General features: G+C 42.4%; 1 protein-coding gene across 1 annotated transcript; it reads right to left on the reverse strand.

Moving 5' to 3' along the window:
• Positions 1 to 234: 234 nt before the first annotated feature.
• On the reverse strand, positions 235 to 21,636 carry KCTD6 (potassium channel tetramerization domain containing 6). Its single transcript, XM_063122103.1, has 3 exons — positions 21,567 to 21,636; positions 3,624 to 3,731; positions 235 to 1,813 (listed from the first exon to the last, which is right to left on the reverse strand). Exons 2-3 carry the CDS (start codon positions 3,648 to 3,650, stop codon positions 1,127 to 1,129), a joined length of 714 nt encoding a protein of 237 aa, XP_062978173.1. The 5' UTR covers positions 3,651 to 3,731; positions 21,567 to 21,636; the 3' UTR covers positions 235 to 1,126.
• Positions 21,637 to 22,931: the final 1,295 nt, after the last annotated feature.

The raw sequence follows: 22,931 nt of genomic DNA on the forward strand, positions 1-22,931 counted from the left end.
GCCATTTTCAATTTAGAGTCCCAAACCCTGATTAAGTTCATTGTGACCTTATCGTTATGATTCTATGATTTCACTTGCTTTGAAAATCCTAGCCAGACTTTAAACTGAATAATTTCCTTGGTGGTTCTTCCCCCCATTCCCCGAAAAGCTGCTTCAATTTTATCTTCTTTTTTAGGAAACGGACAAGTTTATTAAGAGAGCAAAAACAAAAGATTACAAATCTGACTTCCATATTTCATGTTTTTATTAGCTTCTTGCTGGCAAGCATTACACTTGGGAATAATATTGCACCAGGCATTAAAAAATAAAAGAATTCTACCACAGGGATGTTTTTGCATTCAGAATCCAATATAAATACTTCTAATTGCATTTTCAGAGCTGCAGATAATATTTGGTTGCTTGATTTATAATGCATAGGAAGGGGGAACAGTCACCATAACTGTAAAATACCATACTTTTGAAAATGAAACCAGGGGCAGGGTTTGCTCTCAAGAGGTTTGATGGTAAATAAATTATTACAACACTGCTTTGCTTACTGATTTAAGAAAACTAGGTTAGATTACATGATGGTAGCTTTCCAAGGGCACCTTAACCATTCTGGCTACAGTCCAGAGGGAACGTCTACACAAGCTCCTGTTGCACTGTTCCAGGTTCCTTTCAGTGTGGCTTGTGCAGGACATATTCATGCTGGATTTGATCCTCCATTTTGGTCCCAGAGGTTTGTTATAGCACCAGTTGGATTAAACACAGTTTAAACCAGTAGGTGATTTTTAGCACTTTACACTGTATTGTATAAACACCACAGAAAAAGTTGTCCTTATGTAGTTATTTTTGCAGTTTTTCTAAGAATGTCCACTTGCTTCATCCTTTGTTTTTAAAAAGTGTCTTGACAGTCTGAGCAGGCACATGCATACGTTTCTTACAAGACAAAAGACATGAGAGGTCAGAGTATGTCTGTTCTCCAGTCCTTAAGAAGCAAATAATAAATATTCATAACAAAATAAAAATAAAGAGAGCCTGCAATGTTGTTTAAGTCAAAGCCAGGCTCTGGTCTCCAATCCATTGTCCTGAGAAGCTGCTACTTCGCTTCCGGGGAGTAAACCAAAGGCAGGGAAAGAAGGGGAAATCAGTCGTCAGTCTTCCGTGCCAGTCTACAGAAAGTCCAATTGTGTTCGACCGTATTTTCATTGGCTCGTTCACTCATGTGGTGGACCCTCGTGTTTCGGATGGTGAAGCCTTGCTTTGTGATGTATTCCATCAGATGGACTCGGAGAGACACTTCTTGGTGGTAATCGCATGGCCCAAATGTGAAAGAAACTTGACAGTCTCTCGTGTCCATCATATGCTTATTCCATTTAGTAAAATGGTTGGAGATGCCTTCCAGCAATGAATGGACCTTGGTCGTGATGGTTAGCTGTGTTATGATCACTGCCACCGGGTTAGAGTATTTTGAAAGCTTGCGTGTACTGGAAAGCTCCACCACCTCCTCAAAGGTATCCATGGGATACAAAGGTTTGGGGTCGTTAAGACACTGTATTAAGGGCTCGATCTGATAAAAATCTGCTTCTTTTCGAAGCAGATCAAATTCCTTGAAGTCCAGAGGCAGAGTCAGCTCTGATGTCCGTAAAAAGTTGAGAACGTACCGGAAAAGTGGTCCATCCCTGTCAATGAAGTAATTGCCCTGAGAGTCTCTGGCAGTGGGGAAGTCTCCTCTGAACATGGCCCCCAGCATCGAATCAGGATACCTCGTGAGAGTAGTGAGCGATGTTGTATACAAGTGTCCACCCACATTTAGAGTGATTGGCTCAGTCATCTTGAAGGAGGAAAAAGAAAAATGTTTCAGGGTTCTTTCAAACTAACATAAGAAAATGTAACTATCTCAAGCGGCTCTTTAACTCACGCTTAAGAAAACTGCTGTACCAGCACTTTTAAAAAAATAGGAACTGTATATTACCCGTGTGACTTAATATGTGACATTATTATCAAGAACACATGGAATGAATTAGTAATTGATCATAGTTCACAATAAGACAGAACAACACTTAATCTGCCTTTAAACTTTGTCCTCAAATTACTTATTTGAACTGGAACATAACTTCTCCATCCTCACGGAAGCATTCATATAGCCTTGTAATTAGATGCTCCCTTATGTCAAGTAACAATTTCCTACAGACGACAGAATGCAGCCCCAAATTTGTGTTGCAACTCACTGCACATTGCTCTGGCTCTGTGTCTAGTTCACACCTCACCAGCCACTTCCTTTTGAGATCACAGAGCAAAACTGTGCATGCACAATTTTGGCTCACAGGTCAATGTACTGTGAGATGGAGGCAGTGCTTCAAATGTGGGGTGCCTTCCCCCATTTTACTGAGGCACCCCTGCACACAAGCACCCCCTTCCTGTCCATAGAGATGGGGAGGGAGCAACGAGATGAAGGAATGGCTGAATGCCTCCCTCAGTTCTTATTCACAAGGCTCTATTAAGAGATGCAAAAGTCATTCACCTGTATTTTACATTAACAGGGGCTAATTCTTGTGGCAAGCATCTAATTCAAAGTATAAGATGGTGCTAACCTTATGCACTCTGCAAAATCTATAGACGTGCCTTGGTGTGGTTTTGCATCTAACCCATTGAGCTGGGAGCAGGCAGCAGCCCTGTACAGGATGCAAGCAGGAACACAGACCCACCATATATAGCCTTCCAAGGTCTGCCACAAAACACTGCTCCCTTTGTCACTCGTGGCAGACTGGCCACTGAAGAGTTTAAGGTGTCCCTGGAGGCTGAGCAAACAGTATGTTTTTCTCCACACCTTTTCTTTTTTAGTGGTAATGTGTGTGTGTCGGGGGTGGGGGGAGAGACATCTACAATATATAGGTTTAGGACCAAGATGTGTCTTCTGCAAGAAGAGCTCTGCTTGTAGAAGGTCCCTCTGCTCCATTTTTGGGGGTCCCCATTTCTTAGACACCAAAGCAAAGTGAGAGCTTCCAGCTGCTGCCATCTTCATTTCCCATGAATACCTCTGGGCTTCATGATGTGGCTCAGAGACATTCTTAGGAAACAACGATGAAAAAGAGAGAGAGAGGATGGATGGGTGTGTTTGTGTGCGCGTGTGCACGAGAGAGAGAGAGAAACACAAGGTGATGGGGGAATGAGTTGGCTGGCAGCAGAGGAGGGGGGAGAGAAAAAGATTTTGCTTTCTGTGAAATAGGTTTCTATTAGTGCTGAAAGCTGTGGGTTCAAAAGATTTGTATAGTGTGCTGTCAAAAAGGTCGTCTGTCCCTGCTATGTGCGGTATTAACAAAAAGAGACTGGAATAAATACAAAACCACGATGAGTCTTTTAGTTCTTTGAAGACTTAACAAATATATTGGAGGATAAGTTTTTTAAGGGCCCATCAACCAGCATAAACACCAGGCCCCCTCAATTCCCCTTGCCCTAATTAATACATGGCCAAATCTTCAGCTGTAAGTCTCTAGTCAGTTAAAGTATTACTAAATACAGGGTTTCTGTTAGGCCAGCTGCTTGGGAAAATAACACAGAAAGTCAGATTTACACACATGTGCAGACTCACACAACCCCTGGGGAAACTTACCAGGCTCCCACAGCCCACCCAGAATACTTACTATATATCCCCAGTCTCCATTATCCATTTGTTCCAATGCGCGATCTACGCGAGTCTGGATTTATTTGAAGTCTTTTGACAGGCTACACAATTCACCACTTATTCCTCCCTGTAAAAAAAAAAAGAGGGGAGGAGGAAAGAGGCATGGCAAACTATGAGCACTTACAAGAAGATCAACAACAACAAGCCAGCCAGCAATGTTTCTACCCCTCAAAAGGCAGGCTTTCTGCCAGAAGTCTGTGTCTTGAATTCAAGCTACAAAGCAATTCAAGTACAATCGTCTACAAAGAAATACCTTCCCTCTACTGACCTTCCTGCATCCTTTAGAGCTACACAGAGGAGCTGTGCCTCACAGGGGAAATGGTAATCAGTTTGTATGCTGCCTCTGTTAAATAATGAGCAGCTGGTCTCTGAAGATGATTTGTACTCTGAAGATGCCACATAAATTAATGTGGGCAAATGCAGCCAGTTTTGAAATGTTGCCCAGTATGGCTAGACACGTGCGAAGGATCTCCCTCTTACTCTGTGTATACGTGTCAATGTGTATTTGTGAGCTGGATATACCTCTGTATTAACGAGACAAAACCCATTCCATTTAATTAATATTTGTGCCTACTGTACAGATGGAAAATTGTAAAACTCAAATTCACCCAAATGGAAAATAAGCCAATAGTGCTACAATTTGAGAGTCATGATTCATTGGCCATCATGGCGATAAATATACCATGCAATTGGCTAAAGAGATAACAGCACACAAAATTAATCAATAATCCTTGAATGCTTCATGGGAAGCAGCACTGAGTACCAGACTTAGAAAAGGATGCTGCATTGAACCACTGCTTCATGCTACTCACTGGATAGCCATGGGCACATCATTGCTCCAGGTTCTCCCACATTAAGTCATCATAGGTTTTGCAGAAATGTGGGGAACGGAAATGAAAAAGCAAAGAACAGAACAAACAAACAAAAAGCAGAAACCGCCTGAGCACTGGTCATGCATGTGTTTTCAAACTGATTTCTAGCTGTTAAAGAAAATACATCGACATCTACTCTTAACGGTATTCTTACCCAGAGACTGATTTAAAACTAATTCAACTGTTTCAAACTTCTCAACCACCCACCCCAAAACATCCCATTTCAACTGCAAGCATTATCTACATCACAAACTATAAGTCACTCCATCATTCCCTTACCCAGCAGAATTCTGGGTAGGTAGGCATACTGAAGTTTATGGTGAAGCGAGGTGCAGCAGTATTTGGGGAGCTGATTGAAATCTCACGTTTGAAGCCAGCCAAAACGATCCTGAGATGCCAACATCATGCCAATATCTTATGCGAACTGCCCAGAGAGCTTCGGCTATGGGGTGGTATACAAATGCAATAAATACATAAATAAATAATATTGCAACACATTCTATGCAATTCTGAGAGCTGTAGATCTCTGAAGAGGACTAAAGATCTCCAACAGGGAACTCCCAGCACCCTGAGCAGACTACAGTCCCCAGAATCCTTTGGGTAGGTGGGGTGGCATCATGACAATTAAATTGGTATAAACCTTTCTAACGTTTGCATTGTAGATGTACTGCGCATATCACTAATCTAGATGGTATTTGCTCATGTAGAAGAGATTACCTTCTGTTTCTCCTCTTCCAAATTAGAAGCAAGTATTTTCCTTTTATTGATGAACAGCAGGATCATCAAATTATGAGTCCCTCAAGAATTTGGTATTTAAAAGGATCAACATTTATTTTTGAGTAAGGTCTAATCAGATATTTTAAAGGCCGGAGTGCTGGCAAACACATTCTCTTCCTGTTCTCCATTCATCCAGCAAAGTAAGAAAAAAAGAAAAAACACAAAGGTTTTGTCCTAGCAATGGTTAGTAACTACGGGTGGCTCAAAGCCGAAAAAAGAATTTGCTCTTTAGATTCAACAGACAGCAAATGGGGATCTCTGTCACTACTGAAGAAGAATGTGGCTTCCAGTACAATTGTACAATATAATAGGACTCTCTCTTGTCAGCAAGGCACCATGCTATGTCTCTCATAATGATAGAATAACTACAAACCAGTCTGAATGGCAACCCACTTTTCCATGGCAAAGCACGAACCCTGAGCAATACAAAGCATCAGATCAATGCAAACTGAATACTTGGCTAGAGACAGCACTCCTGCTGCAATCTTCTCTAGAAAATTCATCTAATTAGTTGCAAAAAATATTGCTTTCCATCCTTGGAAAAAAAAAATCTCACTCAATTTCCCTTCCTGGAGAAATTGTTAGCAGAGGGAGACAGAGAATGGGAACAGCTAAATCAAGATCACAAAACAGCAGCCACGTTGCAGCTTTGCCCACACTGTGTGATGCACTCACATCATACCATAATCATTGGTGCTACCTACTTGCTATTGAAAACACTCAAAGCTGTGTCACCAGTAGGAAATATTTGTTTTAAATAAGAATATGTCTATATAGATTCTACTGGTATAGATTTTCTATATATGTCAGCCCGACCGCTTGCAATGTCTTGTCAAGGCCAGGCTCCAATCTAGAGTTGCATAGGATTCTGCCTTATACGGAGTCAGACAACTGGACCACCTAGCAGCTCTCCAGGGAGGATTCTTTCCCAGCCCTACCACGTCCCCTCCCAACTCACATTTGGTGTACGTTCTCCAACCCAGAAACCCAAAGATCCGTCACTTGAGCTGGAGGGGTTGAACCAAAGCAAGGGCTCGGGGTGAAGTACAGTAGGCAGAAGGTACGAATTGGTTGACCAAGCAAGGGCAAAAGACTATGCTCCTTCTGTCTATACCAGGCCTGGCTGGACTATTCAGGGGCTTCGTTCCCCAACCTGGTGCCCTCAAGATGTTTGACTACACCTCCTATCATCCCCAGACAGCATACCCAATGGGAGTTGGAGTCCAATACATCTGGAGGAAACTGGCTTGGGAAGCGGCTGGGTTAATGCCCCAAACCCTAATTACCTTTAGTGACTTAAGAGGGCTCTGAGGCCTAAGCACACACAAACCTAATTCTCACCAAGCTGATAAAGCAAAGTTGGGGCTGTACCACTTTAGGTAGGGGCTGACACGATTGAATTTTTTAATTAAAAAGTTCTTCCACATAGACAACTAGCACGTCAAGGAAAAGTGTAGGGTAGAAGTCTTTACTTTGACATAAAAGTTTTCTGAGTGGAAGAAGGAGGTATGCTTTAAGGTGGATTCCTGCACTGAGCAGGGGGTTGGACTCGATGGCCTTATAGGCCCCTTCCAACTTTACAATTCTATGATTCTATGAAGGAGTATTCAGTCACAATAGGCCCACACAATGGTGTGAATGCATCAGGCAACACGGGTGGACTTACAGACAGGCCTCCGCATGGTGCAATCTTGGCTGAAGCTGTTGCTGGCCTCCATTCCTTTTTTCAAAAATAAACAGCTAACGCCCACCCATTCGCAAATAATGAGATGTGTTTTCAACTGTTGGTAACCACAAAACACTAAACATACAGGCCTAAACAAAAACAGTAGCCAAATGAATGCATTAATGCAAACAGAAGAGAACAGCATCGGGTATTTCCTTAAAGGCTCTAGAAAGGTTATTCAGGTTAGAAAGTAGGCCTTTTATGCCTGTAGCATTAACACAGTGGTCCAGTTCACACAATCATGGAGGGGAAATAAGCCATGGCGGTTTATTCCCAACCCCAGCCCAGCATGTGCAAGTCACATGTTGGGGGGGGGATTAGCATAATTACCCTGCGCAGTACAGCTTGTTGTGTTGAGTGAACCTGGCCAGCCAGAACCCTGTAATAAGCCCCCCAAATCCTACAACACCAGAAAGGCACTGGGTGGTTTGTCACCCATGGCAGCAAGCCACCCTGGTCAGGTTGGCATGACACAGCAAGCTGTACTGCTGAGGGGAATTATGATAATTTGTTGGGCACATGACCAGTAACTGTGTGAACCCGGCCACTGTGTACAAGAGTACACAAACTCCCCACCCCACACACAAGTGACGTGGGGAAGAGGAACCTCAGTTCTTTTCTTCTCAATACCATTCTCTCATTATTTCTTCTTTTTGTAGGCTACATTACCTCCATTCACTGAAAGAAACTTCTCAATATAGAAACAGTCACCTTCTAGAGGTCAGAGGTGCTTTCAGTTTATACATAGTGCTGAAATCACAGAGCCCCCTACTTTTTGTGACAGCCCCCTAAGCTATTGTTTTTAGAAAGCAACCAAGGTGGGGTAGGGGGTGGAACAATAGGCTAAAACTGTTTTTAAAGAATGGTTAAAATGGCACAGAAAAAAAGGATACTGTAGAATTGGAAAATGTGCAGAAAAGTGCAGAAAATGACCAAGGGGCTGGAGCAACTCCCTTATGAAGAAAGGTTACATCTGGGACTGTTTTGATTAGAAAAAAGGTGACTAAGGGGAGACATGATAGAGGTGTACAAAATTATGCATGGCACGGAGAATGTGGATAGGGAGACATTTTTCTGCCTCTCTCAAAACACTAGAACCTGGGCTCGTCTAATGAAGCTGATTGATGGGAGGTTCAAGACAGATAAAAGAACATTCTTCTTCACACTGTGCATAGTTAAACTATGAAATTCACTTCCACAAGATCTAGTGATGGCCACCAAATTGGCTGGCTTTAAGGGGGGATTAGACAAATTCATGGGGGATAAGGCTACCAATGGCTACTATTCCTGCTAGGAATAATAGACAATATAACTACGTATACCAGTTGCTGGGGAATGTGGGTGGGAGGGTGCTGTTGCACATGTCCTGGTTTTGGGGTTCCCATGGGGAACTGATTGACCACTGTGTGAACAGAATGCTGGGCTAGATAGACCCCTGAGTTGATCCAGCATGGTTCTTCTTACATTCTAAAAATTGAGAGAGTCAGTGGGTCCGGTGAATGGATTTCATTAAGAGGCTCCTATCTATCCCCCTCCCTCTAATTAAAGCACTGATTATACCCCCTTGCCATTAAAATGTACAATACTTTTTAAGTATGTGTTCCTATTTTTTCCTCACTAGGTCCTCTCTTTGAGAACAGAAAAAAGCAGCTTAAAGGTTTAAGATTTATCCAGAACAATAGTTCCTGAGAACATGACTTACGTGAAAACAACTAACTATGGAAAACAACACTGAAAGTTTTGATGAATTCACTTTAGACACAAATTTCCTGTGGGTAGCAGTGCGTGATAAAAAGAGTTCCCATTAGAAATCATCACAGGGTTTCATAGAAATAGATATATCCAGCACTCCACCTCCCCTCCCGTCTTGAATACTCACCGACAGCCAATGGATATTCATTGCTTGCTTTTTGAAATGGAAAGAAATAAGGTACTATGCACCAATCAGCTTGGCTTTGCTGACCAATTTCCATTACCTTTAATATCCCTGAAGGCCTTAAAAGACGGATAAATCACTACTCTTCGGGGGGAAAGAAAGATTTACATCTTCCTGTCTCCTCCATGGCATAAGAGACTGCATTTGATCACAAGGCTGCTGTGTAGCACCAGAATGAATAATTTATTAAAGCAATTAGTTCAGGCAAGCTTCTTCAGACCCCCTTTACACATGCACACGCTCGCTTCACACACAGCACATAAAGGAGATACGTACAATAGCTGCCTCACTGATTTAGTGTGGGTTTCCAGAACTGCTAGCGATGCAGAAATCTAGACTTCAAATGCTGAGGCTCAAAGCAAGGAGCACAGTAACGCATAGCGACAGATGATTGCATCTCATGCAAAAGAACACTACCCAGGTTTTAATAAGCAGCCAACTCTGCTCAATGACTTCCGCCTGCAAGTTCTAAGGCTGCTTACACGCACACTGATTTTTCTAGAACTTTCACTGAAAAAGACACACACACACACACAAATCTAGGGCTTGTAGTTCCACGCAGGATGCAACCCTCTTGAACAAAAGCTTGCAAGATGTGCATGTCAAAAGCTTGCAAAATGTGGCATGTCAGTCACTTCCCAGGGTAGACATGCAGGAACAGAGAAAGTGGAAGAAACCGTGGCAAAGTTATGACAGGCACACAATACAGATGTAAAACATACACCACAGGCATAGCTGGAAAGTTCCCATGTGCCCCGAGATGCAATACTGACAATCAAGACATTTGACGTCTTTCCCCCATCCCTTCCAGGTCTGCTGCTATCGAAGGTGATGCTACTCTGGTATGTGTTTTAATTCTGGCACCTAGAAAGGTCAAGTATTTTTCTCAACCCTGAACATGACAGTGTCCTCTGCCTGCCTGCCAGCCCAGCTCTTCTCTCCTCTCCATAGATTTTACCTACAAATGTTATATTGGTTATTGAAAGTTACCTTGAAGATGAAGGACTTCTTACTATTTTCATAAAATTACCTTCACCTTGCTTGGCAAGTCTTTTACGACCCATGACAGCAAACTTACAAACAAAGCCACACATGTTGATGGTCCTACTAGCCTGCATACCCACATTAATGTTGGTGCCTAACATTATTGGCCCTACTCCAGCCACTGTTAGAGATGTGAAGGCCCAGGGGGGAAAACTGGGAAATTTGGGGTAGGAGAAAAAAGGTTTCCTTGCATTTTTCTTAAGGACCGTTTTTGTTCCCCCCCACCCCCAAAATGTGAAAAATCGAACAGCTATGGATTATTAAATATTTTCTTTTAGAATTTAGGACAACGCATTTATACCTTGTCAGCCAGCCTTTACTCTTCGCAAATGATTTCTAAAAACTATGTAATAAGAAGGCATTTATAGAAAGGCTAGAGATATAAAATGTCTGGAAATAATGAAGCCATGCCGGGGTGGGTGGGGGGATGTTTTTAAATCCTCTCTGTAAGATTCTCAGCAGAGTTGTTTGTTCCATTCCCTGATACAATTATTGATCTAATGTAGACATTTAGGGATGCTCCAAGTCATGCTCAGTGTACCAGCATGTAAATAGTGTCACCATATCATAATATGGAGGAAAATGTGCATTCTTGACAGTTTGGAATTTATTTATTTTTTACAAAGTCCTATGTTTTGGGGCTTGCTCTGGTTAGATACTCCAGCAGTCAATTAGTGTTGTTCTAATCTAAAACCTACACAACAACAACAACAAAACACCATAGATTATCACACCGTCACCAGATGCAACGGAACAGTGTGTGCCTTATCCTATCTATGTTTCTTCTTTTAAAATTAACTTTGAGGCTTCAGTCTCTAGAACTCACTGCTACAGTTTTTAATCAAGTTCTCAATTAGACCTCACCACTAGGAAATGCTGCCTCAGCTATAAAATCTTTTTACTGCTACCACTTGAATAAATCCTCTCTACTGAAAAGAAACTCATTAGCCTGGTTCCTCTAATGTCGGCAAGGGATTGACGCTACCAGTAGAGACAACCTTCCAAAATGAACAAAAAATAAGATTTTCATTCATGGAAATTATCTACAAAACCAATAAAATGTCATTCTTCAAATAATAGGTTGTGAATGCTTAAATGTTTTTAAATTAAATATGGCTGTTTGCCATTCCTAAGTGGGATCTTTCCCAGCTAAATAAAAACTTAATAGTTTTTCCTTCAGTTCAGATTTCCCTAAGCTCCACCCCACCAACAGGAACAGTTTTAGGAATGTCCCTAAACTTCCTTGTAAACAGGAACGGGTGTTGTATATCAGTCTTCCTCTGCCTCCAGTTCTACCTGGTTCTCTGATGATTCAGATGGTTTCAGGGACTATTTGCTGAAATTCCCTCTTGTCAGATAGAAAATAGAAATATTTATTAAAAATTGTATACCTTGGTTTGCTCATAAAATTATCATGTTTCGTATCTTAAATTTAAAAGTATAGTTTATTCAGACAACAATTACAAATTTACTAAGTTTGCTTTCAAAAATTTTAAATATAATGACAATTTAATGAGCAAACCAAGTTCTACATAATGTAACTTTAGGAACATAAAGGCTGTTTTATGTTCTTAAAGCAGTCTTTCCCAACCTGGTGCCCTCCAGATGTTTTCAGCTGCAATGCCCAAAATATCTGGAAGGTACCAGGTTGGGAAAGGATGTCCCAAGAGCCTTTAGATCTGCAAAAGGGATTTTAAAAAGTATTGCTTATTTTTCATCCCACCCACCCCAATTTTCTCACCCCCACCCCCGAAGCAAAATGCGTTTTCCCCCCACATGGCTTCAAAATTTCCAGAAATTTTACATCTCTAGCTACAGTTCAACATAACTAAGGCTAGAATCCTATTCCCACTTACCTGGGAGTAAACTCCACTGTACTCAATGGGGATGTACTTCTATGTACAGGATTGCACTGTTACGTTCCAATAGGACATAGTTGCAGCTAACATTACATACCAGACTTCAAAAACCATTTGAAGAAGATTCCTAAAAATGTGCTACTGTTGCTTAGAAATCTGAAATATTTGTCTAATACTAATTAATAATACTATATACTAATAATAATATTAACTGAAAAATATTAGGAATGTAATATATGAGAGCTGAAAAAATCACTGAAGCATCTGGGCTTCTAAAATTAGATTCTTTTATCTAAAAAAATTAATTCCATTCTATGGACTTTGACAAGCTATTGTGTAAATAGCTGTATGCTGTTTTCTAGGAATTTGAAAGGATGTTTTGCTTGGTGTTCAAATGAACAGGTTTGACGATGCACAGTTAAGCTTATGAATGAGCTTATACCTCTGAAGTGATGCTCCAAAGTAATATCCATGTGGTTTCATTACAGAAGGCCTTGATTGTGTAAATGTCAATTGTGTGACTCATACTCTGCTGTGTAATCTTTCAAAAGAACTAATGATCCAAGCCTGAAAACTCTACTGGGCAGATGCCCTACAACAGGGGTAGGCAAAAAATAGATCTCCAGATGTTCTGGACTTCAACTCCCAGCATTTCTGACCATTGACGATGCTGGCAGCGGCTTCTGGAAGTTGAAGTCTAAAACATCTGGAGGGTATTATGTTAGGGAAGGCTGGTCTACTACAGAAATCAGAGCTATGAAGGAAATCGTGAATTGCAATAACATGACTTGGTTCACGTGCCACAACAAAACGCCATGGCTTAATTTACCTGTGGGGACTGTTGCATCATACCAGGTGCCTGTGGGCTTGCTGTGTCATGTGAACCCAGGTGGCAGGTATTGTTTGAGGATTAGACAACTCTTAAAACCTTAAAACAAGCCATGGTTATTTGAGGGTTGTCTAACCGCCATGCAGTCCCTGCCACATAGGTTTATGACATGTCAAGCAAAAGCAAGCCACCCACCTGACATGACAGCCCTTATGGATAAATTATGCCACGATGGGCTGTCGTGTTGTGCAAATCAGGTCACTGAGTCAAATCGCTGGCCCATCTAAACCAGGGCCTCAGGAAGAGCTATTTCCCAGGCTCACTGCCTAAGATCTTTCCAGCTGGAGATGCCAAAAACTGAACCTACTAGGATAGTCTATGTACAAAGCTTGTGTTCTACCTCTGAGCTATGGCTCCTCCCAAATTGTCACCAACAGCAGATTTTCTACCTATGTGAATAATTCCTCAGAGGTATCTTGGCTTTCTGGAACCTTGTAGACTACACAGACATTTTAAAAAATTGAGATTTATAAGGTTTTTTTTTTAAAAAAAAATTTAACTAAAAGGAGGCTGTAACTTTCATTACACAACTCCATGCTGTCAGCCTTTCAAGCTGTTCCCAGACTGACAATTACATCCCATTATACCAAGGTTTCTGCCTCTGGCATTGAGATACTTTATACATATATAACAGATGGAGCATGTATCCTATCTCCAAGGAGAACTACAGGGCCATTTGTGCAGAATTTCTCCACTTCTTAAACACATACAGAATTTGGCATAAGCATTTTAAAGAAGACAGAAATGTTCAGTGAGACTCAACTTCCAAGGAACCAAGCTAATGTAAGAAGCCAGAAAACATTCCAAATGCAGTGACAATGCAATTAACATTCATCCTTAACAATGAGCAGTCTTTAAACTTATTCAATGACTCACCACTCAGCTATTTAGCACTACTCTAGTAACTGTCATGTTTCAGCAAGGGTTCTCAACTGGTTAACCTGATGCACATCATGGTAACAACACCACAATCTCATCCACATGTACAACATAATAGGTTCAGGGGAAGCACTCTAGAATTCTGCTGTATGCTTCTGAGCACCATAACACCTTCCCATCCATTAGAGCAGGAAGGGGCAGAAAGTAGATCACTATCAACTGATGGTCCACATTTTATTGTGGACCATCTAGCTCTTTAGATTCTCTGTGATGAATGAGAGACTAACAGAGCAGTCCTATGCTCAAGATCCACCAGGTGAGGGGTCATATAGGACAGCAGAAGCCCTGCTATGGCAGCAGTTTGCAAGATATGCCATTGCTGTGACAGATATACCAGTATTCCACTGGCAAATTTAGAGAGGAGCTTCAGATGAGTTAGGCACTGTGCACTATGGATTTAATTGGCGTTATCCTGACACCTTGACTCAAGGATGCATTTTGGTTCTAGAAGGCACAGCCTGAAAAGCTGCCAGGAACTTTGTTAAGGCTCTGAACCGCCGCAGAGGCACAGGATCCATAGAATATACTCATTTCCTTCTTGATTAGATTAAAGAGGGTTGTTCCAAACTTGCACATGCTTGCCTGGTTGCAAGTGAAGTGAAGTGAAAGCCTTTGGGTTCCGCTTCCTCTGAAGTCAGATAATTATTGCTGCTCCTACTCTATATGTTTCCCTTTCCTCCTAAATCGATTCATTCCCATGGCCCACCATGAATACCCAACCGCCTCAGTCACAGAGCGTCCCAGTCCCCTTGCTCTGCCATTTCCATTGTACAACCGTCTCTCCTTATCTGGTAAATACTAGTATCCCCAGTCTTCGTTTTTATCTATCTTTTCTAGTTAAGTATTTTATTTAAAACATTTCTTGGCCACCTTTCAGGGCAGAGGACCTCACAAGGCCGCTTCCAACAATAAAATACACAAAACATTAAAAGCAACAAAATATTAAAATAAAAAAGCAATAAAAACATGTTCACAATAAAATAGCAATTAAAACAATAAAACCAGCAGGAAAAACAATAGCAGCAATAAAAGTATACATCATGGGAATGCCACAGTAAAATAAAAAGGTTTTAAGGCCTTCTTGAAAGACTGCAAGGATGGTGCATGGTGGGCCTCTGATGGAAGTTTGTTCCAGAGGTTTAGGGCCACCACAGAGAAGGTCCTCTCCCATGTGAACACCCACCTAATTGCTCTCACAGGTGGGCAAATGAGAAAGGCCTCTCATTAGAGCTGATATACAGGCCCGTGTACTAAACAAGCCATTTTTCATTTCTGTAAAGAATGTGTGTGTATTCCCTATTCATAACACTGTGCGTGCACCACACCTCTGATTAAAGGCCTCCTCAGATCTATGTTGATCATTGCACATGCATTCATGCATGTTCATGTAAACAAGGATGTGCGGCAATACACAGATGTTTTGCCGGTAAAGGTACACCGGTGGGAAAGCTAACATAGTTGTGGGCAGGATATTGGCAGCATAGGAGTAGAGGACACTTATGCCATATCCTGTACTCCTCCAGACTATGATTAACAGGAGAACTTTACACTAGCGCTGAGCCTGGTGCAAAAAAAAATCCCTCTTATTGAGTTCAGGGGGGAGGGAAGAATTAAAAAGCGTCACCCCATGCCAAATGCCCTGGAAGTATGAGCACCCCACACAGCAAGAGAAGAGGGCAACACTTGCTACAAATATTTAAATGCTGTGACCATCAGCCATGTCTCCCCCTGACCTTCCTCTTTGCTATAGGTGAATACTGTGTCTTTACTATATGTGAGTTCTGATCTATGGCCCCTGGGGAAGGGCCATTGCTCAGTGTGACAAAGCACATGCTTTACATGCAGAAGGCCCCAGGTTCGATCCCTGTCTTCTCCAGGTAGCATGAGGGAAGGAATCCCGCCTGAAACCCTGGAGAGCCACTGCCAGTCAGTGTTGACAATACTTGGTTAAATGGACCAATGGTCTGACTCAGTATAATAATCCTGTGTCTGAACTGTATTGCTCTAACTCTCTTTCCCTTAACACCAGGGAGTAGCATCTCCCATGCACAGAAGATGCACTTAGCCCGACATGCAGGTAAGCTCTCTTTGGCAGGCACTCCACTCCAACCATTGCCACTGCTGGTCTAACATTCAAGGACACTTTTGTCTTGCAGGAGCACAGCCCAGATGCATGGAGAGGAGCAACCTGTCACCACACACAGAGTTCCATTGCAACCACCACAGCGGAAGTAAACTCGCCGGCACTGTTGTCTTCCCGTCTAAGGCTAACACACGAGCACTGAGATGGCATCACTCCTTTCCTTCTACTCCTCCATGAACACCTACTTTGCATTCAGATCCAAGGACTGTCTGTTCCAACTGCTGATTATTCTGGCTGATGCTCATTACTTTCTCCCTTTGTTGGTTTACGATCCAATATACAGATCATGAAGGAGGCCCATCTGATGACCAGGATCCTCTCAGCTGTTCCTCCCCGGGGCTGTTAGCCTACTTATTCCAGGTAAGCTTCTGCTCCATTGCAAGCGTCACCACAGACAGTTATACAACAGGTAAGAGTGATCCTATCATGCAGCTGGAAGCCCAAAGGATATTACTCCTGCCACCTAACTGTTTGTTGATCCTCTACCCAAAGCACAGGAGCCCTGTTGCAGTGATTGCTTAGCAACCCCCACCCATGTGTCGTTCCCTTTCAGATCTGTTCAATAAATGCTATGACTTTACTACATGTTGTGTTTTTGCTGCTGCAAAGCAACAGACAGGAACCCAATTTCCATCAGTAAGAGAGGTGCCTTCTGCATCCACAAAAGAGAATGCCTCTTGGGTGGTTCAGTCCTGATAAAATACCAACCAGGAGGAGGAATGACAGGTGCCGACATTATAGTCCTTTCAGCCCCAGTTCAAAATGTTTTAGTTGACCAGGCATTTTAAACTGATCACATTCTTTTAGCTGCCTGTATAGTTCTCATTTATTGCCACTTGATTTCACTGTGATGTTGCTTTTTATTATTTTAATACTGTATTGATAACTGGGATTTTTTTTAAATGAATACCGCTCCTGAATCTATTTTTGGATGAAGGAGCAGTATATTGTTAAAATAAATAAATATTTTTTAAAAAAATACATAAATACCAGCACTACCTTCCCCATCCTGATTCCCTCTAGATGTGTGTGACTAAGAACTTAAAAACTTAAGAAGGCCCATGTTGGATCAGACTAAGAGTCCATCTAGTTCAGCACTCAGTTCACACAGTGTCCAACCAATTGTCAACCAGGAGCCCACAAGTAGGACATGAGTGCAACAGCACCCTCCCACCTATGTGCCCCAGCAACTGATGTATATAGGCTTACTGCCTCTGATACTGGAGATAGCACATAGCCATCAGGACTAATAGCCATTGATACCCTTCTCCTCCAGGAATTTATGTAACCCCCTTTTAAAGCCATCCAAATTGGTGGCCATCACTACATCTTGTGGTAGCAAATTCCATAGTTTAACTATGTGCTGTTTGAAGAAATACTTTCTTTTCTGTTCTGAATCTCCTGGCAATCAGCTTCACTACAACTCCCATGACTCCCAGCTAGCATGGCTAAAGGCCATGAGAATTGTAATCCCACACATTTGGAGGGCACCAGAATGTGGAAGGTTGCCCTGCTATTATCTGGCTCCAAGAGGCTTTGGCAACATCCTGTAATGTGTAGCATGATTACAACACTGTAATCTGTAAACCCATTGAAATGAATGAAGGACATGAAGTCACAGTGCTTTGTGTACAGCGTTTATATCTCCCAAATGCTATTAGTACACTTATTTTAGAATATATACCACTTCTCATTTTTAAAATTGCAAAGCATCTTACAGCAAATTACGAAACAATATATCATTATAAAAGCACAATGCCATTTAGACAAGTTAATAGTTGAAAAAAGACAGGGTAAACAAGTTTTTAATAATTGTTGAAAGCACATGATTGTTGGTGCCTGGCGTATCATAGAGGGAAGGTGCCAATACACAGAAGGCCTATTGCCATGTTGCTGCCAAATGGGAGTTTGTGAGGCCTCCTCTGAAAATTGTTGCAGCCTAATGGGTCTACATAGGAGGAGACAATATTTCAGGTAACCTGGACCTAAGTTGTTTAGGGCTTTATATGTCAATAATAATACCTTGAATCTGGCTCAAATAGTTAATTCAGTGGCTGGGCAGAAAATTCACCGAGCAGGTAAGTTTCCATCATGTACTACGTGCGTGGACATTCAAAACATACCACATCTAGAATATGCAGAGGTATTGCTGGACATTTATGCATGTGAGGACAAGACTTTCCTTACGTGTTGAAAACGGAGCTTGTTCACATCCATTTACTGCTTGATGGATTCCTCCTGAAAGACCAGCTAACCACGCTTGTCAACATTTGTTTGTGTACCTATTGGACCTTCCCCATGACCCACCCTCCATCTCCTGAAGGTTGATGCTTAGATAACATTTACTCATAGAAGCCCACTGAACTGATAGATGCTTTGTAGTTCCATCCAACTATTTTTCACAACCACAAATGTCCACAGGTGGTCAGTTTAGTACTCTGGATCAAGCAGCAACATTGATGCTCCTTATATATTCACCACCAGCAGACTCTGAAACCCTGGGAGGTCAGCTGAACTACACAAAACTACTCCACTACTGAAATGATCCTTAGAGTATTTATTATACAGCAGTCACACTACTGCTTCCTATCATGAGAACCTGCCAATTAAACCAAGATCTTCATTAGGTGTCTTGCGCCAGGTGCTCCTGCTAATAGTAACTGAGGATAGGTTTTTCTGTGTAGTGGCACCCTGTTTGTGGAATATCTATTCAATTGCCACCATCTCCCCTATCGTTCGATGACAAATCAAAACAGTTCTGTTTGCCTGGGCTTTCATAGATTAAGTGTAATGAGAAACCTGTTGTTATTGCAGTTTTGCTGCATTGTTGCACGCTTATGGTTTTCTGAATTTTATTGTGGGAGCAGGGCCATTTCATCACCTCTGCTGAAAGACTACCTCCATTGGGCTCCTCCATTAAAATGCACCAGAGGGAGAAATTGGACTGCAAGGCTAACCCATCAGCTTTGTCGAGAAATCAGTTCCATCGGGCTCTTCCTCACCCTCAAATGATACTTTATAAGTAACTTTAAGAACTGGGGGGAGGAGGTTTATTTTTCCCCATCCAACCCCTCTTCCCTCACCATCCCCTTTCTTTTTTGAGTTGTGTCTTTTAAATTGCAAGCCTGGAAGTAGCAACTATCTTGTTTGTTACTGATGGTACTGAAACTACTCTGTGAGCCTTTTCAGATGAAGGGTGGGGTAAAAATCCTTTAAATAAATAAATAAATAGTTATTTACTATCTGTTTGCAAGCTACTTTGAGAATCACTGACGGGAGATAAAAAAAATTAAAAAATGCATACCTTCAAACATTTGGACATTAATATAGAAAATAATGTGCAAATTTAAAACATTTTGTTGTAACTGTTCTTTCGTATCCCTTCACAGTTTAAGGTGGCATGGGCTACTTGACTAAGTAGGTGTTTAATTGGGGAGATTGACCTCTTCAGCTCTTCAAGTTTCTATGGCTTATATATATATAGTAAAGGTTTATGAATAGAGCATTTCGGGATGTATAGCTTCTTCTGTTTTGGAGGCGCTGCAGTGGTGAGAGTAGCTGCACTTACTAAAATTCTCATTGAAAGCACAGTTAGCAATGGTCCCACTGCAATCTGGCAAGAATCTTCTACCCATGACCAAACTTTGATTTGCAACTTGAGAAAATACTTATAAAAAATTCAGCCCAAGCAATATTGGCAATTTTCTAACATGTACGTAACCATCCACATATTCTAACAGAGCAAGCACTAGGACTGTACACCAGAAGACACCTACTTCAAATCGAAATTTAGCCATGCATGAGCCTTAGGGAAATGTTTCTGCCTCAGTCCATTTATTAATTGTGAGTAATAAAGGTTGCTTTAACTTGAAAGAACACCATAGAGGCACAAATGGGATTGGGGCTTCTGTATCAGAACCATAAAATCAGTAGAGGATGATACACATATGCAGCCGTACTCAGGTATAGAAAACATTGTCCTGTTCCATAGGTATAGCATACACCGTGAAGTAATGCCTGAGATTCCACATGTGCTGCCTTATTGCTGAAATCAAACGTCAGCTCTACCATTAGGCAGGGTGAGACAGCCCAATTCAGGCAGCAGGTTTTCTGGTTCTGTAAGGGTAGGAAATTGTGGATTATTTAGTTTACTAATACATTTTGCCACCATATTGGGTGCCATTTGGATTTTCTGACATATGCATCAAGGTATTTTGGTCTGTTTCTGTTGGAAGCGGTATTTTATTACAGCAGAACCCCTTGTGGAAGTCTGTTTCCATGTGCAAAGCAGGTCAATTGGTTCAGATTTGATTTGGACTTCTGTTTATATGAAGCAAACACTCAAGCTAAACCAAATTCCAATGTCCAACAGTATCTTGACTACTGTCATAAAGATCCTAATCAAATCATATTCAAAATATCCTCACTTTATAAAGGTTTACAGTCAGTCCAAGGGCAGAACAAGATAACAGAACAGAAAGTGAAAGATATGTAAAGAGTATTTGCTGCACTGGATCTTAAGTGGATGAAAATATGAAGACACATTCTGGCAGAACCAACAAAAAGCCAGATGATAACCCCTATTAAAAAAAACCACTTCCCTACACCTCAACCCAAACAAGGGTCCCCTTCACACCCATTTCCCAACACCACTACCTTGAGAAGAGAAAAGCCCTATAGAAACTTAGAGGGCAGCTACACACTCAGGAAGCCCAAGAGATTGGCAGACTGCACCATCCAAATGGATTTGAAAAGCAAAAGAACATAGGCACTGTTCTTCTACACACTCTTCCCTCCCACCAGAGGTCCTAACTATGCATCCCTAAGATGTCACACATCATGAATTCCAGCTTCCTACAGACAAATCCTTTCTTTCTTCCTCATCAAAGAAAAAGAGCAAGGCATTGTGGCAACTCACACTTAACGAAAAAATGCAGGTATTCTGGCAAAAAAACAGCCTCCAGAAATGCACACAGGCAAAGAACTTTAGATATATGACACCCTAAGCAGGTTTGCTCAAAAGTAATGTTTGCAGTGGGACTTATTTCCAGATAAGCGAGTTCAGGATTGCAGCCTTAATGACACTCCTCTGCTAATGCAAAAATAGTCCAGCATTCAGACTCAATGCCACACCATCATCATTAACCATTATTAACCATTAGTGTGCATTGAAAGAGTGGCGAGAACCACTCTTTAACCCCTTCTGGAACGACAGAATATTTGATACTCCTGAGGCAGCTAGTAATTGCTAAATGATCGAGTATATGTCCTCACACGAGTCCTCCTTACTAAAAAGAAAGAAAAAAGACAGGCATCCTGACATTGCAACTTATCCTTTAAAAAAACAACACCAGGCGTCCTGCAAAAGAACCCAGGGGTCCTGACTGCATTATTTCCCCCTCCCTTTTCTCCTGAAAAGGAACCCAGGGGTCCGGTCTGCACGTCCCTTTTCTTTTCATTGCATTCCAGCCCCTCCTCAAAAGAACCCATGAGTCCTCACTCTCTTCGCTTTATCTCCTAAAAAACGAACCCAGATTGCATATCCCATGCGTCCTTTAAAAGGACCCAGGCGTTCTGAGCCCCTCCCTCTCCCCCCCCCCCATAAGGCACCCAGGCGTCCCGAGTACACACACATCCTCCGTTTGACTGGCTCAGGGCAGAGACCACCTAGCTTGGCCCCCTTCCCGCCATTTTAAGCCCCAACCTCTGCTACTCACTCAGGAACAGCTACTGCTCGGGAAGCTGCCTCGATGTGTGTCTCTCTGCTGGCTCGGGCGCGCGCTCTTTGCTACTCTTAGGCTGAGGAGAGGCCGGTGGCGGAGACAACCGAGCGTGAATCTGACGGCGTCTCGAACTCCTCCCCGCGCCGCCTCCAGAGCCTGCCCTGCTTCGATAGGCCTGGTAGAGGGTGGCCGTGTTAGGGGAAGGCTGGGAGGGACGGAGGGAGAGAAAAGGAGGAGTGGGGGGACGGAGCTTTTCGGCTGGGCCCGGGGCGGGGGACTCCGAAAGCCGGTGGGGCCCGGTTCGGTACGCGCCCCGGATCTTGGAAGGCCTAAGGCTGGAGCGGAGCCCTCACGCCTGTTAATCCTTGGTAACCGAGCAAAGACTAGTAAAAACTTCCCTTGTCTGCGAATGCCAAAAAGGAGAAGTGTATTCGGTTCCTAAGCAAATTTACTCCGAAGTAAGTTCCATCGAGTGCAGTAGGATTGATTTCCACTGGTAAGCGAAGCATGCATCTAGGATTGCAGCCTTCGACGAAAAAGGTGAAAAGCAAGAGCATAAAATTGGCTACTCTCAAACTCCCTACACACGCAGCTGTTTTCTCCCCTTTCTTTTTTAAAAGCAAGCAAGCTGGTGTTCAGGCCATATAGCTTGTCGGAAAGCCTTCATCAAGCGCTGCTATTGATCAAGAAAACCCATTAATCACAGATTAAAATGCGGCATTGTCAGTTGCAGCTTCAGTGCTGCTCATTACAATTCGTGATCTGGCCAATGCCTGTCAGGGCTGCGTTCCAGGCAATATATATCCCAAAGCATATACACAAACATCGCAATCTCAATTCTGAGCGCTATGTAGCCAGAACAGCACCATCCGTGCACAAAAGGGAGGTGTCAGCAGACATTGGGGAACCCTAAAGTTTGAAGAACTACAAAACCATCTTTTTGAGGGTGGGGGGATCCCAAAACAGCCCAATGAGGGCTGTGAATATTTGGTGGGCTGGCATTGTTTGTGGGAGGATAGGTGGTGAAGGGGACAAAAATGTGTGAGGAGGGAACGGGTTGGAGTGTTCCGGGCAGGAGCTCTCTACACTGCAACACCTCATCCAGATAGCAATCTTCAAATATCTGAAAGGTGGTCATGTAGGAAATGGAGCAGACTTACTCACTGTTGCTCCCAAGGGCAGGACTCAAACCAATGGGTGAAAATTGCAGGGTTGCAGATTTTGTCTTAACTTGAAGAGAAATTTCCTAACACTGAGAGCTGTTCAGCAGTGGAACAGACATCCTCAGGAGGTGGTGGGTTCTCCTACACTAGAAGCATTTAAGCAGGGGCTGGATGTGCAGCTATCAGGGATGCTGTG

Source organism: Elgaria multicarinata, chromosome 3 (assembly GCF_023053635.1).
Source record: "Elgaria multicarinata webbii isolate HBS135686 ecotype San Diego chromosome 3, rElgMul1.1.pri, whole genome shotgun sequence".
Lineage (NCBI taxonomy): Eukaryota > Metazoa > Chordata > Lepidosauria > Squamata > Anguidae > Elgaria > Elgaria multicarinata.

Excerpts from the sequence above, each read along its gene's own strand:
- KCTD6 (XM_063122103.1), bottom strand. The coding sequence starts at position 3,650 with ATGGATAATGGAGACTGGGGATATATA. Across the intron at positions 1,814-3,623 it reads ATGGAGACTGGGGATATATA|ATGACTGAGCCAATCACTCT; the intron begins GTAAGTATTCTG and ends TCCTCCTTCAAG.